This window comes from Netta rufina (genome assembly GCF_964035555.1).
Source record: "Netta rufina genome assembly, chromosome: 18".
NCBI lineage: Eukaryota > Metazoa > Chordata > Aves > Anseriformes > Anatidae > Netta > Netta rufina.
Window position 1 is genome coordinate 9,026,222 of NC_140142.1, and position 13,819 is coordinate 9,040,040.

At 47.5% G+C, this 13,819-nt stretch overlaps 2 protein-coding genes across 2 annotated transcripts; both read right to left on the reverse strand.

Moving 5' to 3' along the window:
- Positions 1 to 819: 819 nt before the first annotated feature.
- On the reverse strand, positions 820 to 1,767 carry LOC311216573 (olfactory receptor 6E1-like; the record flags this gene model as incomplete). The annotated part of the gene is made up of 1 exon (XM_084298106.1): positions 820 to 1,767. The coding sequence occupies one exon, from the start codon at positions 1,765 to 1,767 to the stop codon at positions 820 to 822; it is 948 nt and encodes a 315-aa protein (XP_084154232.1).
- A 10,140-nt stretch (positions 1,768 to 11,907) lies between these two features.
- LOC311216400 (olfactory receptor 14A16-like) lies at positions 11,908 to 12,864 on the reverse strand (the record flags this gene model as incomplete). The annotated part of the gene is made up of 1 exon (XM_084297941.1): positions 11,908 to 12,864. The coding sequence occupies one exon, from the start codon at positions 12,862 to 12,864 to the stop codon at positions 11,908 to 11,910; it is 957 nt and encodes a 318-aa protein (XP_084154067.1).
- Positions 12,865 to 13,819: the final 955 nt, after the last annotated feature.

Below are 13,819 nucleotides of genomic sequence, written 5' to 3' on the forward strand. Positions count from 1 at the left end.
TGCTTGTGTGCGCAAATGCATGTGCATGTGCATGTGTGCAAGGTAGATCCCTCCAGCAGCTGGGATCAGATACTCAGCCTGCCTGTGACAAGTTCCTGTCTCCCAGTCTGCCCAGCTGAAGACAGTTGGACATATGAGCCCCCGTAGGTGCGGCCCCACTGTAGCTGCTGGCACACACCACCCCAATCTAACACACACTCACAAGGACACAGGCACACACACATTAAGTCCACACACTCCCATCTCTCCTGTTGCTGACTACAATGACACATGGGCCCTCTGATGCCCTGGTTCTAGTCCAGCTGCTGCACTTACTCCTATATACAACCATCAGGTGACCTACAGCCCTTGGCAGCAATCCCATTACTCCAAATGGTGATGTGGAGAGCTGCTGCCAGTGATACATCTGGATGGGTTTCTGCCTGGACACTGGGGTGACAGCCTTCCCAAGGCAGTCCTGGAAGGAGCTGGGACAAGATGTTGGTTCCACAGGAGCCAGTGACTTGGATTCCCACCTGCCATTGTGCTTTGTGCTCCTCTGGGCTCATGGAGATGGGCTTTTGTTGAGCTGAGGACTCTTCTGTGACGGGCCTGGAAGCAGCCAGGGCAGGGCATGAACTGAATTATTCATCCTGACATCATTTCCTTGGGCCTTTATTTTGTTTTCAGATGTGCTTCTTATCACACAGCCTAACATAATCCAGCAAGAACATAATCCTCTGGAGGCATCTGCATGTGGAGGTCATATATGTATGATTGTGGTATTACATAAGATATGACAGCAGAGAACTCAAACTGCTCTTCAGAAATGCATCACGGTTAGGGGAAAAGCTGTGCTGTTGCATGGGCCATGGCTTCCTTCAGGGCCAGCATCACGGCCTTGTTTCTAAGACTGTAGATGAATGGGTTTAAGAATGGGTACAGGACAGTGTTCAGCAAAGCTACAATGCTGTTGGTCTCCAAAGAAACATGTCCTGATGAGGGTGCGTAGAGAGCAATGCAGCTTCCATAGACAATGGCCAAGGTGGTGAGGTGGGAAGAGCATGTAGCAAAAGCTTTTCTCCTCACAGATGCTGCTGGCATTTGTAGAATACAGAAAAAGATACACGTGTAAGATGCCACAGTTAAACACAAGGAAGACAGCACAATAAACAATATGAAAACCGCATCTGTTTTCCAAAGCAGGGTGACATCAGAGCAGGACAGTTGGAATAAGGGGGTGTTGTCACAAAAAAAATGCTGGATCTTGTTCAAACCACAGAAAGTGAGCTGGGAGAGCAGCACCAGGCGGTAAATCAAGAATATGAAGCCCGTGACCCAAACAGCAGCAACCAGGTGGATACAGAGCTGATGCTTCATGATGGCAACATAGCGCAAAGGCTGGCAGATGGCAACATAACGGTCAAAGGACATGACAACAAGGAGAACAAACTCTGCAGCACCCAGGGCAAAATAGAAGGAGGACTGGGCAAAGCAGCTGCCTACTGAGGTTGTTTTCCTGCCAAAGCTCAGAATCACCAACAGTTTGGTGCTTGTGGAGGACGTAAACCAGATTTCCAGGAATGCCAGATTGCCAATGAAATAGTACATGGGGGTTTGCAGGCGGCTATCCACACACACCAGGAAAACGATGGCTGCATTCCCCATCACTGTTGTCAGGTACATGAGTAGAAGGACCAGGCAGAGAAATAACTGTAGCCTTTGATCAAGCCCTGAGAAACCTGTGAGGATGAATTCAGAAACAACAGTTCCATTGCCTGTTCCCATGCCCAATTTCCATTCATCCTGCTGAGGCAGGAACATGGCAAAAGTACAGGTACAATAATTTCATGGTCTGGACAGGAGGCTATCTCCTTCCTTCTCTCTTTCCTTGCTTGCAGGCTTCCAATACAACAGAGAGAGGGACTTTTGTGTTTCACATATAAAGAAGAGCCCTCAGGGAATTTCTTGTTTTCTTTCCACCTTTGTCCATCAGCCACAAATGATTCTTTCTCAAGAAAAATGGACCAATAAGGGGTTGTTAGCGATTGCACCCTGTTCCTGGGAAAGTCCACATTCACTCAGAACAATTGCAAACATCCATCATAACAATATTTTAAAAGGAAATCTCATGTCCTGAACTAATACATAGGTGCTAAACCATCAGTTCAAATACGTACATTGAAAGTTATTCTCTCTCCTCTTCAGTACTTGCCTTTTTGGACTAGCAGCAGCTGAGGATCCCTTGATTTCAAACTGAGAAAACTTCAAGTACCTCTTTTGTAATGCCCTGCTTTCTTCTACATCATCTTCCTTTGCTTCTTTAGGAAAGAGGGAATACCAGTAGTTAGCGTAGTTTGCCTTTTTCAGAACTGTAAATTAAGGCCAGAATTCATTATGGTCCCACCAGATCAGTGGAAACGGATCTGTCACACAATCTCATCTGACCTCATTCTGTGTGGAAATGCAGTTGTTTCCAAACAGTTGCTCTTCTCTCTTACTATCAAACGTAAACCTAAATGCCTTATGTTTCCAAGAGGTGTAAAAATCTTGTCATCTTTAAAAGTTTAAGGACAGTCTTGTTGTACGAGGAGGAAGCGCCTAAAAACAAATAAATAAAAAAATAATTAAAAAAAAAAGCAAAGTGCCAAGTACTACTGTGTAGGTTTATATTTCAGTTGTCTAAAAGTCACATCCTTCAGGTTGAACAATTTAACTTACCCCCGTCCTGTTAATGCTGAGAGAGAGAAGAGCATCTGAAAGAGATTCCTCACCTTTATTTGTCATGACAGTTCTAGGCTGGGACGACCCAGCCACGAGCACTTTCTCTTGTCTGCATTGACTGTTGGGGGAGCCTCGGGAGAACAAGTTATTACAGGCACCAGGAATGAAGTAGGTGAAACTCATTACTGAAGTCTCAAGTCTCTGATGATTTTAGTAAATTATTCTCTTCTGTAAATCAAAGTACTCCTCAAACAGGAAAAAACAAACAAACAAACAAAAACTTATTGAAGAAAGACAGACATTTTCTCCTTCACCTTTCCCTGTGTGTTTAGAAATAGAAAGGATCAGAGCAGATGACTACAAAAGGAGAACACCTCAAAATGCAAGGGTGTAGGAGGAGGAGATGATGGATTTGAGGCAGAAAAGTAGTTTCTCAGTGGGCTGTATTGTCCCCTCAGGACCTGTCCCAGGGCAGAATGGGTGCACTTAGACAGGAAAATGGAAAGCTCAGAAGTGGGGAGTACAACCATGTTTGCATGGACATTTCAGCCTGGGGTTTGGGCTGCTCTTAGACCCCAGATAACCTGCCTTGCTCTTTGCCTCTTGACTGGCAAAGGGGAATCTGTGCACTGGCTTCATCTGGAAAACTTCTTCAGATTAAACCATTGTCTGTAATTGTTTTAGCTGAAGATTGGCCCGGTCACCAACAGCAATATGTTGTGGTTTAGACCTGACAGGCAGCTAAGCACTGAGGGGATCTGGTCAAGGACCTTTTCCCGTACAAAAAGGGTAAATAAGCATGGGAGGTAGTGATGGGAAACAAGTCTGGTCAGCCACATTAATCATAAGATCACAAAAACATAGAAAGATTTGGTCTCAAAGGTACCTAAAACATCATACAGTTCCAACAGCCCTGCAGTAGGCAGGGGTACATTGCATCAGACCAGGTTGATCAAACCCCATTAAACCTGGCCTTGATGAATTCCAGGAATGGGGCACCCACAACTTCTCTGGTCAACCAGTTACAGTACCTCACTGCCCCCAGAGAAATCAATTTCTTCTGAATATCCAGTCTAAAACTACCCTCTTTTAGTTTAAAAGCTACCTCTGTCTTCAATGAAAATGCAGGACAGGAAGACCCACTTGGCACAGTTGTTTGTGCTGCTGCTACTAAGGACAAGAGATATGCATCCCAGTCTGTCTCAGGAGCCTCACACTGAAATGTAGGTGCACAGGGTTCATGTGCAAGCCTGATACATGAACTCCTCATTCTGGTGGAGATAGTCGAGGAAGAGGAACACTCTTTTGTAAGCACCCAGGAAAGAAGTGCACAGCATCTGTCCCAGTCCATGTCTTTTCTACCTCGTGCAGCTACTGAAACGGGGGACAGTCACCTTAAAGGTCCATGTCATGCTTTTCTGATCCATGCAGATTTATCAGATACCCAAAGGTATCAGAAATGACCCCAGAAACCAATGTTTGGGTTATCTCATCTATTTTTATTCACAGGCCCTCATCTGCATGGTACCTCTCCTCCAGCTGGATCCCTTCCTTCACATCTAATTCTTTTGCCCCCAGTGGGCTGCATCACTTCAGTACTTTGGCAACTTGGTTGGCCATGTTGCACCTGGGCTATTGCTCATGGTGGGGGTTAAGAGAATCTCCTTTCCTCTTCGTGTCTCACACCTGGCTTTCTCGTCTGGAAGAAATCTCAGCTGATGAGCTACAGACTTCAGAAAAATTACGTCTCTCTGTGAAACTCCAGAGAAATATCCTCATCAATCAAAGTGTTCATCAAGCAAAGATCAGTGTGGGTTGTGTTTGCTGAAAGTTGAGAAGCAGACAGTCCTGGAATTGTGATCACTGTTGGGCTAAAGCAGCCCTGTGTTTCAATTCTCTTCTGTGCTGAGGAAGGATGCTGCCAGCTGACACTGAGCAAACCAGAACCTTGGTAAGAAAGCCTCTGAGACATGGGTAGAGAAAGGAGTAAAAGTTTTATTTATTCACCCCTGAATTTTGATAGAGGGAACTTGATTTGATTAAGGTACTCATTAAAGGTGTTGTTTATATTTTTTGTGTGTGAAGGTATTGTGTGATGTTACAAGAAAGATGCATGATATTGTTCAATATACAAGAAAAACATGGTAATATATATATATGGTAATATACATAGGCTAAATGTAGTAATATATGTATCATGTATAGTTCTTTAAGTTATAGGATGTTCTAAGGAAAGTAGGAGGGATCTGGGACAAGGGAACTACAAGGGGCAACTGCAGACTTGAGTGGAGAAGTCTGATGTCAGGAGAAGTGATGCAAGTCCTAGGGGATCAATGAGAAAAATGGTGCAACCTGGGGAGGTAAGGAGCAAGGTTGTCTCTACAGGGTCAAACTTCTCCTACCTGTCCAGACCTCCTTAAGAGACCTCTAGACCTTTCTGTGTCTTAATAAGCCCCAAAGTGTAGTTGATGCTAAGTCTATCAACTTCAGCTCCTGAGAGCAGACTGATGAAATCTCTCAGAAATTCAAAGTCAGAAGCCAAACCCCAGAGTTCTTCAAAGCATTGATTGGTCGCAATGAGGGCCATTTCTGAAAAAGCCCCATGGACACCTTAGAGCACTGTGGTGGCAATTGGAGGCCATGATCAGAGGTAGGCCAAGGCCCTGTGCAGGTGGCTCTGAGGCTGAGAAAATGCTGGCATCCTTCACACAGGCATCCACACCCATCAGCTTTCATGGGGCCTGTCAGATGACCAGACACAAGGAACCTCACCATGATCTTCCAGGCTATGCGACCTTCCTGATGGACTTTCAGCTCCTCAGATAGACACAACCAAGCCACACGACTGTCTCTCTCCAGTCATGTATTCAGGCACAAGACATTTGACAACCCACTGCCAAGGCTGCTTCTGAATGGGTCTTTCAGGTACTTGGGCAGAGGACATCACAGAAGCACCAGGTGCCTTCTGCTGGCCTGTGAGAGACACTGGGAGATGTGAGCCTAAAAGTCCATCTGGCAGCCCAGAGGTGAGGGTTGACCTGGCAGCTACTTCAGAAAGACAGGACCTCCCAGTGCCTTGCCCAGCCATGCTCCTGATGCTGGCCTCTCAACTCCAGAGGCAGAAGTGAGCTCACAGTCCCCACCAAAACCAATTGCTTCCTGCTGGAGTCAGAGTTTCTAAGGCACAATTGACACCCTATAACATCCAAACCCGGCACCCTCCTTGACACCTGGCACCTAGCAAGATAAAGGCAAGGTCATTTTCATCTTCCAAGGCCATGCACCTCCTGATGGCCTTTCTGCTTCTCTGATGGACAGAAGACCCCTGTGTGCAAGCTCTGTTAGGTACTCGGTCAGGACTGACCTTGAAATAAATATTTACACTAGCTTCATGTCAGCGTCTCCTCAGTTACTTATGACAGCTAAAATGATAAAAGTATACACCAGCCATATTGCTGAAGGTGGCACATGATATCCTCAGTCAGAAGTGCCCTGACACCCACCTGCACGGCCATGGGCCTCCTGCTGCCTCTGGAGATCCCTAGGCACAGCTGACCTGAGCAGTTCATCCCCACCAGTCTCTGGTTAGGGTTTTATTATGTGCTTTGTTATGGCACAAGGGTAGGTGTTAAGGCTGGCAATTTAATGCTAGCGATTAAGGGCTAGGGATGAGTGCGATCAATTGGATAAGACTAACGGTAATGGGTTAAAAACTGGCTGGATAGCCAGGCCCAAGGAGTCATGGTGAATGGAGTTAAATCTAGTTGGAGGCCGGTCACTAGTGGAGTCCCCCAGGGCTCAGTACTAAGGCCAGTTCTCTTCAGTATCTTTATTGAAGATCTGGATGAGGGGATCGAGTGAACCCTCAGTAAGTTTGCAGATGACACCAAGTTAGGTGCGGGTGTCAATCTGCTCGAGGGTAGGAAGGCTCTGCAGGAGGATCTGGATAGGCTGCACCAATGGGCTGAGGCCAACTGCATGAAGTTCCATAAGGCCAAGTGCCGGGTCCTGCACCTGGGGCACAATAACCCCAAGCAGAGCTACAGGCTGGGAGATGAGTGGTTGGAAAGCTCATCCAGGAGAAGGACCTGGGAGTATTGCTGGATAGTCGGCTGAATACGAGCCAGCAGTGTGCTCAGGTGGCCAAGAAGGCCAACAGCATCCTGGCTGGAATAAGAAGCAGTGTGGCCAGCAGGGCTAGGGAAGTGATTGTCCACCTGTACTCGGCTCTGGTGAGGCCGCACCTTGAGTATTGTGTTCAGTTTTTGGCCCTTTGCTACAAGAAGGACATCGAGGTGTTCAAGTGACTCCAGAGAAGGGCAATGAAGCTGGTGACGTGTCAGGAGAACAAGTCCTATGAGGAGTGGCTGAGGGAGCTGGGATTGTTCAGTCTGGAGAAGAGGAGGCTCAGGGGCGACCATATCTCTCTCTATAGGTACCTGAAAGGAGGCTGTAGAAAGGTGGGCATTGGTCTATTCTCCCACGTGTCCTTTTATAGCACAAGGGGAAATAGGCTAAAGTTGCGCCAGAGGAGATTTAGGTTGGATATTGGCAAAAACTTCTTTACGGGGAAGGCAGGAGGAGCCTGGCCAGGAGAGATGTGAAATTTGGGGGAGGAAAGAGGAGCTTGGATAGCAGAAGCTAACTATTTTGAAGAGGTAAGAATATTCAGGAAATGTTGATCCTACCATAAAGCTGACTTAAAGCAGCCATGTAATAGGGCCTTACCCTATTTTAACCTCTTACATTAATACCTAAATCTAAATGCCACTCCACACCCTGATAGAAATCCACCACTCTAATTTTTTACCACAATATCCCTTGAAGCCAAAATTAGTCCATAACCTCTTTCCATTACCTTTCCTCTATTGCTTATCCTGATCCCTGCATTTCACTATAGCATTAAAATGCTCTATTTAACCCTGGTCTTCTTGCAGACCTAAACAAAACCCTCAAACAAACAGCTTGCCCATACCCTAACCACAGACCTGACACCACAAGCAGAACACCAAACCCTTCCACTAAACAGCTGCTTGATCTCTCACCCAGAAACGTTTACCACAGTCTCTAATGCCATACATGAACAACTAACTTCCAAAGCCTGTCTTCCTGTGCATTAAACTTCTCACCTTTAACCCTTTTCCTAACCCTTAACTTTAGGTTCTTGTTCCCTTGGGGCAGGGCAGGAACCGTGAGATTGCTATGCAGTCACATGGCATTCAAAATGAATGTGAGGGGCCATGGATTTGATCAGCTTGTAGGCCACAAGGAGGAGATGTGTGGGAATACTCTGATGAGCTCAGTTCTGCCTCAGGATCTCCTGAACCAGCAGGAGGAATTGGCCTATGAAAGGGACTGTGAAGTCACTTCTGTCTCTGCAGTTGATAGGACAGCAGCAGGAAGATGTCACAGTAAGGGACTGTGAGGTCATTTCCGTCTGAAGCAGCTGACAGGTCACACTTCTACCTGGGATCTGTACTTTTCAGCTGACATCTGCCAGTGGTCCTGGTAGACCAGCAGAAGACACTGGGTTGGCATGCTGACTGTGGGATCCCCTCTGCCTCCACACCCAGGAGGACCCAGACAGAAAGAAGGCCCACATATGGGTTGTCCTGTCCCTTCTGTTTGAGTCCATAACCGGACAGCAGGAGGCACAAGGCTTGGGTTTGTCTACACAAGAAGCTGCAAGGCCAGTAGCAGGCCTTTTGGTTTGGAAGATGCTGGTGAGGTGACTTGGGTCTGGTTGGCTGACAGGCTGAAGAAGGCCAATGGGTAGGGAAGCCTACTTCGGGACTGATTTCCACCCAGATGGAACTTTCTTTGGTAGTAGGAAAGAGTAGGAGAGAAAAACCTGCCAGACAATGCACCTTCGAAGGTTGGCACTGGCCATGAAGAGGAAGAAATGTCCCTCAAAGAGTTGTGCTGTGGTGCTAGAGGTCACCCAAAGAATGTCTTTGATCAGACACTTTGATCAGCTTTGTGTTTCAAGGAACAGCTTGTGAGGGTTGACAAGACTTTGGTGAAACCACGGAAATGCCAGCATGAGAGCAAGGTGAAGAACAGAGATGGGTGTCTGTAGGTTTCCAGGAAATAGGGCAAAGTGTGGGGCAGCATAGGAAAGTCTGGAGAGGACAAAGAGGTGGGTGCTGTCAAGAAGAGAAGGCCACAGCAGCCCTGACTTTTTTGTCCCCTTGGATAGAGCTTCTGAGGAGATGAAATACCATCATTGCAAGGGGGCTCATTGTTTTCTTGAGACCCTGTGCAGAGGCAGGAAGGTGTCATACCACTGTTCTTCTTATGGCATCACACTGCCCACCACGCCCCACAAACCCCCAGCAGGAGCCCAGAGCCAGACATGGGAAAGCAGGAAATTCCCTTCTAGTGGCTGGAGTCAGGACCTGGCCCTTTTACTTCAGCACAACAAACCCAGACTTTTCTCAGCACAGTGCTTTGCCTATCTGTAATCATGGCCTCCAATTATCTGCCCTAACAAGTCCCTGAGGAGAACCTCTTGGTAACGGCCCTCAGTGGGGCCCATTAATACTCCAAGTCACTTCAACTTTTCCTTCTGACTTTACTTGCTCAAGCAATTGCATCATTCTCCTCTCAGTACCTGATGTTCACATACTGAGCACCAGAATCCACCATGGAACTCATTACAATGCAGAAACTCCTAAGCAAACATATGTCTTCCATAGTGTTATTCAAGTCTTCAAGACTTGGACAAATAATTGGAGAGCTTTCATGGTGTAGTTAAGGAGGAAGATTTCAAAAAGCACCTAATAAATATCTCTTCTAATTTTAAAGGATGAATTTTGTTCCATTTCAGTTTTGAGCATCTTTCTTCAATTGATATTAATCCAGGGCTTCTCCTATGGAGACATCCATAGTGAGGAAAAGCAGACACTTGAGGTTTGACAGTGCATGGGCAACCTTGCTCCTCAGCACCCCAACCCTGACATTTCTCTCATTGGCCACCTGGCGCTTGCATCACTTTCCCTTACACCACACTTCTGCATTGAAGTCTGCAGCTGGATGTTACAGCCCCCTTGCACCACCTCCCACCTGCTTTCCTTAGTTGAAGCTTAGTTCAGCTTCATTGCCCTTCTCTGGACTCTCTTGAGCCCCTCGATGTCCTTCTTGTAGCGAGGGGCCCAAAACTGAACACAGTACTTGAGGTGCGGCCTCACCAGAGCCGAGTACAGGGGTTCAATCATTTCCCTAGCCCTGCTGGCCACATTGCTTCTTATATAAGCCAGGATGTTGATGGCTTTCTTGGCCACCTGAGCACACTGTTGGCTCATATTCAGCCGACTATCCACCAATACTCCCAGGTCCTTCTCCTGGATGAGCTTTCCAACCACTCATCTCCCAGCCTGTAGCTCTGCTTGGGGTTATTGTGCTCCAGGTGCAGGACCCAGCACTTGGCCTTGTTGAACTTCATACAGCTGGACTCAGCCCATTGGTGCAGCCTATCCAGATCCTCCTGCAGAGCCTTCCTACCCTCGAGCAGATTGACACCCGCACCTAACTTGGTGTCACCTTCAAACTTAATGAGGGTGCACTTGATCCCCTCATCCAGATCTTCAATAAAGATACTGAAGAGAACTGGCCTTAGTACTGAGCCCTGGAGGACTCCACTAGTGACCGGCCTCCAACTAGATTTAACTCCATTCACCATGACTCCTTGGGCCTGGCTATCCAGCCAGTTTTTAACCCAGAGAAGCATATGCCAGTCCAAGCCATGTGTAGCTTGTTCCTTCATAAGAATGCTGTAGGAAACAGTGTTGAAAGCCTTATTGAAATCAAGGTAGACCACATCCACAGCCCTTCCCTAATTTGCTAAGCAAGTCTCTTTGCCATAGAAAGTGACCTTTCTGTTAGTGACCTAAAGAACCTTGCCATTCTCAAACCTTTAAGTCACTGTTTCTATTGTTGCAGAATCTCTTGGAATCTTCTGTTACATCGGTTGATGATTAAAACACAGGATTGTCACCCATTCTGACAGTAGAGTCCAACACCTTCTTCCCTGAGTCAGAAGGGACCTCTGGAGATGTCCACTACCATCATTTTCTCTGAGTAGTGATAGCTCTACAGGTAGATTGTGTTAGTCAGTGCTTTCTGCAACTGGGTTTTGAAAATCTGTGTGCCCATGACCCAGTGATGATCTACTGTCTTGATGGCTGTTCCCCCAGTATAGACACTGATGTCAGCAGAACGATGGAGCTGGTCAAATTTCAAAGATCATCTCCCTTTGGGCAGTGGGGAATGGCCATTCCCGTGCTCCCCACAAGTGTTTGCCAAGCTGTTGGTGCTGCTGTGCAGAGCAAATGGGTTGTGGTGCTGTGGAATGAGTTTGCGTGGCCATGATGGTCAGGGTGGGAAGCAGACTCAGCCAGGTCCGGATCACTGGGCTGGACCAGACAGAGGTACTTCACGAAGGGGGAAATGAATCACTGACCAGCTTCCCTCCTCTCTGCCTGCTGAGACTCTCTTCTCTGAGACTGCAGAGTCACAGGTTCCCAGTGAATACCAGGCTTTAGTTCTTTCCCTGTGGCTGAGCCCGCAGTGGGAGATCTCTCACTTTCTGAAGGGCTGCAGTCACAGGCTCCGCTTTCCCTGGAGGTACCCTGGTCTCTGCAGGCAGCTCCAGATTCCCCTCCTGAAGTTCATCACCTACGGGTCACACATGGGAACAGCCCTGGCTATGTAATGCAGTAACCATTCGCTGCCTCTGCTGTCAGTAGAGACCCATGGATGAGTGTTAAATCTAGGCCTTGGTCTCTGACAGGTCACAATGCAAAAATGAGCCATTATCTCCAGAACTGAAACAGGAACAGATCCTTGTGGTGAACAATCATTTGGGCCTGTTCTTGGCAGTGGTTTGGGAAGGAAAGCCCAGACTTCAGGCATTGCACTGGGGTAATTCTGTTTTATTACAGAGATGTCATGAGAGAGTCTTCACTGACTCACAATGTTAGATGCACATTTATACAGCCTCCATATGAGACAGAATAGGTTCATTCATTTACAGTGGGGGGTGGAGTGGAAGGAGGGATGGGAGAAATGCAAACACATGTAGGAATGCAAGGCGCACAAGAACTCATAGTGATGATGATGATGATGACGGTGATGATAACAATAAGAAGAATAAGAATAAGAAAAACCAAAACACAGTCCTGGAAGGGGATGTACTGGTGCTCATTACTGAAGAGTGAAGGGGTCTTTATGAGTACTGAAAAAAATCCAGATCATCATTTTCCAAACTGCATCCTTCATTTCCTGGTTCCTCATGCTGTAGATGAGGGGGTTCACTGCTGGAGGCACTACTGAGTACAGAACTGCCAACAAAAGATTTTGGGATGAGGAAAAGATGGAGGGAGGCTTCAGGTAGGCAAATGTGACAGTAATAAGAAACAGGGAGACGACAGCCAGGTGAGGGAGACACATGGAAAAGGCTTTGTGCTGGCCCTGCTCAGATGGGATCCTCAGCACTGCTCTGAAGATCTGCACATAGGACAGCACAAGGAAAATAAAACACACAAAAAATAAACAGGCACATACCACAAGAAGCTGAACTTCTCTTAGGTAGGTGTCTGAGCAGGAGAACTTGAGGATCTGGGGAATTTCACAGAAGAACTGGTCCAGGGCATTGCCTTGGCAGAATGATAGGGAAAAGGTATTAGCAGTATGCAGGACAGCATTGAGAAAGCCACTGCCCCAGACAGCTGCTATCATGTTGACACAAGTTCTGCTGTCCATTATTGTCCTGTAGTGCAGGGGTTTGCAGATGGCAATGTAGCGGTCATAGGCCATGATGATGAGAAGAGAAAACTCTGCTGTGACAAAGACAACAAACATAAAGACCTGGGTGGAACAACCTGCATAGGAAATGATCCTGGTGTCCCAGAGGTAGTTGGCCATGGCTTTGGGAACAGTGGTGGAGATAGAGCCCAGGTCGAGGAGGGCAAGGTGGAGGAGGAAGAAGTACATGGGGGTGTGGAGGTGGTGGTTGCAGGCTATGGCTGTGAGGATGAGGCCGTTGCCCAGGAGGGCAGCCAGGTAGATGCCCAGGAAGAGCCCGAAGTGCAGGAGCTGCAGCTCACGTGTGTCTGCGAATGGCAGGAGGAGGAACTCTGTGGGGACGGTGCTGTTGGACATTTGCTGTCTCTGGGACAAAAAAAAAAAACACAAACAAACAAAACAAAACAAAATAAAAACCAAGCAAACAAAAACCAAACCAAACCAAAACAAAAACAAACAAACAAAAACAAGCAAACAAACAAAGAAAAACAGAGACGAGTTACCGAAACTTCTCTGAAAAAAATCCCCTGCTTCTTTCACAGAAATCACCATTCTCTGAGCTTGCATTTCAGCTATGGAAGTGACACTGCAGGGCAGGTACTCTTAGCCTCATCATGGTGTATCACCTTGCAAGACACAGGCTCCTCTCTTCTTCTGGAGGTCCAGTTGAAGAGGAGGTGGCTCATGCCCTAAAGCCCCTGAGGGCAGAGGCTGTGCTGGGTGGCAGAGGAGAGCAGGGGGTTGTGCAGAGAAGGTGCCTGCACTGCAGGCCTGGCAGGGAGTACCTGAATCCCCCCTCCCTTGGTGTTTCAGGCAGCAGCTCCCTCTCGCTCCCTGCCCAGGTCTCTGCTACCTGGAGCTGTCCCTGCTGGCATCTCCTTCCCTGTCCCCACATCTCCTCCCTGCCATTGCTAACAGACCCCGTCCCACCCACTGTGTGCTCAGCTCTGCCTGCAGACACCTGCAGGCAGATTTTCAGGGACAACTCCCTGTGTTTACTGGGAGTTTTTCTATTGTAAAAAGAGGTAACAAAAACTGGGGTCTCAGTGCCTTCATAGTAATGTAGAAATAAACTCCCATTTCCCAAGGCCACCCAGCAAAGCAAGAGGAGAAATATCAAAGCACACAATGCTTCTCTTCAAGAATACCTTGCTCTGATTTTTCTCTCATGGAGTCTACTCTGAAGTGCCCTGGAAGTGCTGTGGTGCCGTGAGCAGGCTGCCCCAGGCAGCAGCCTCCAGCCAGCAGCAGGATCCTGTCCTGCCAGGGGGCTCCTTCCACACACAGCTTCTCCCCACAGCACCCTGGGCAG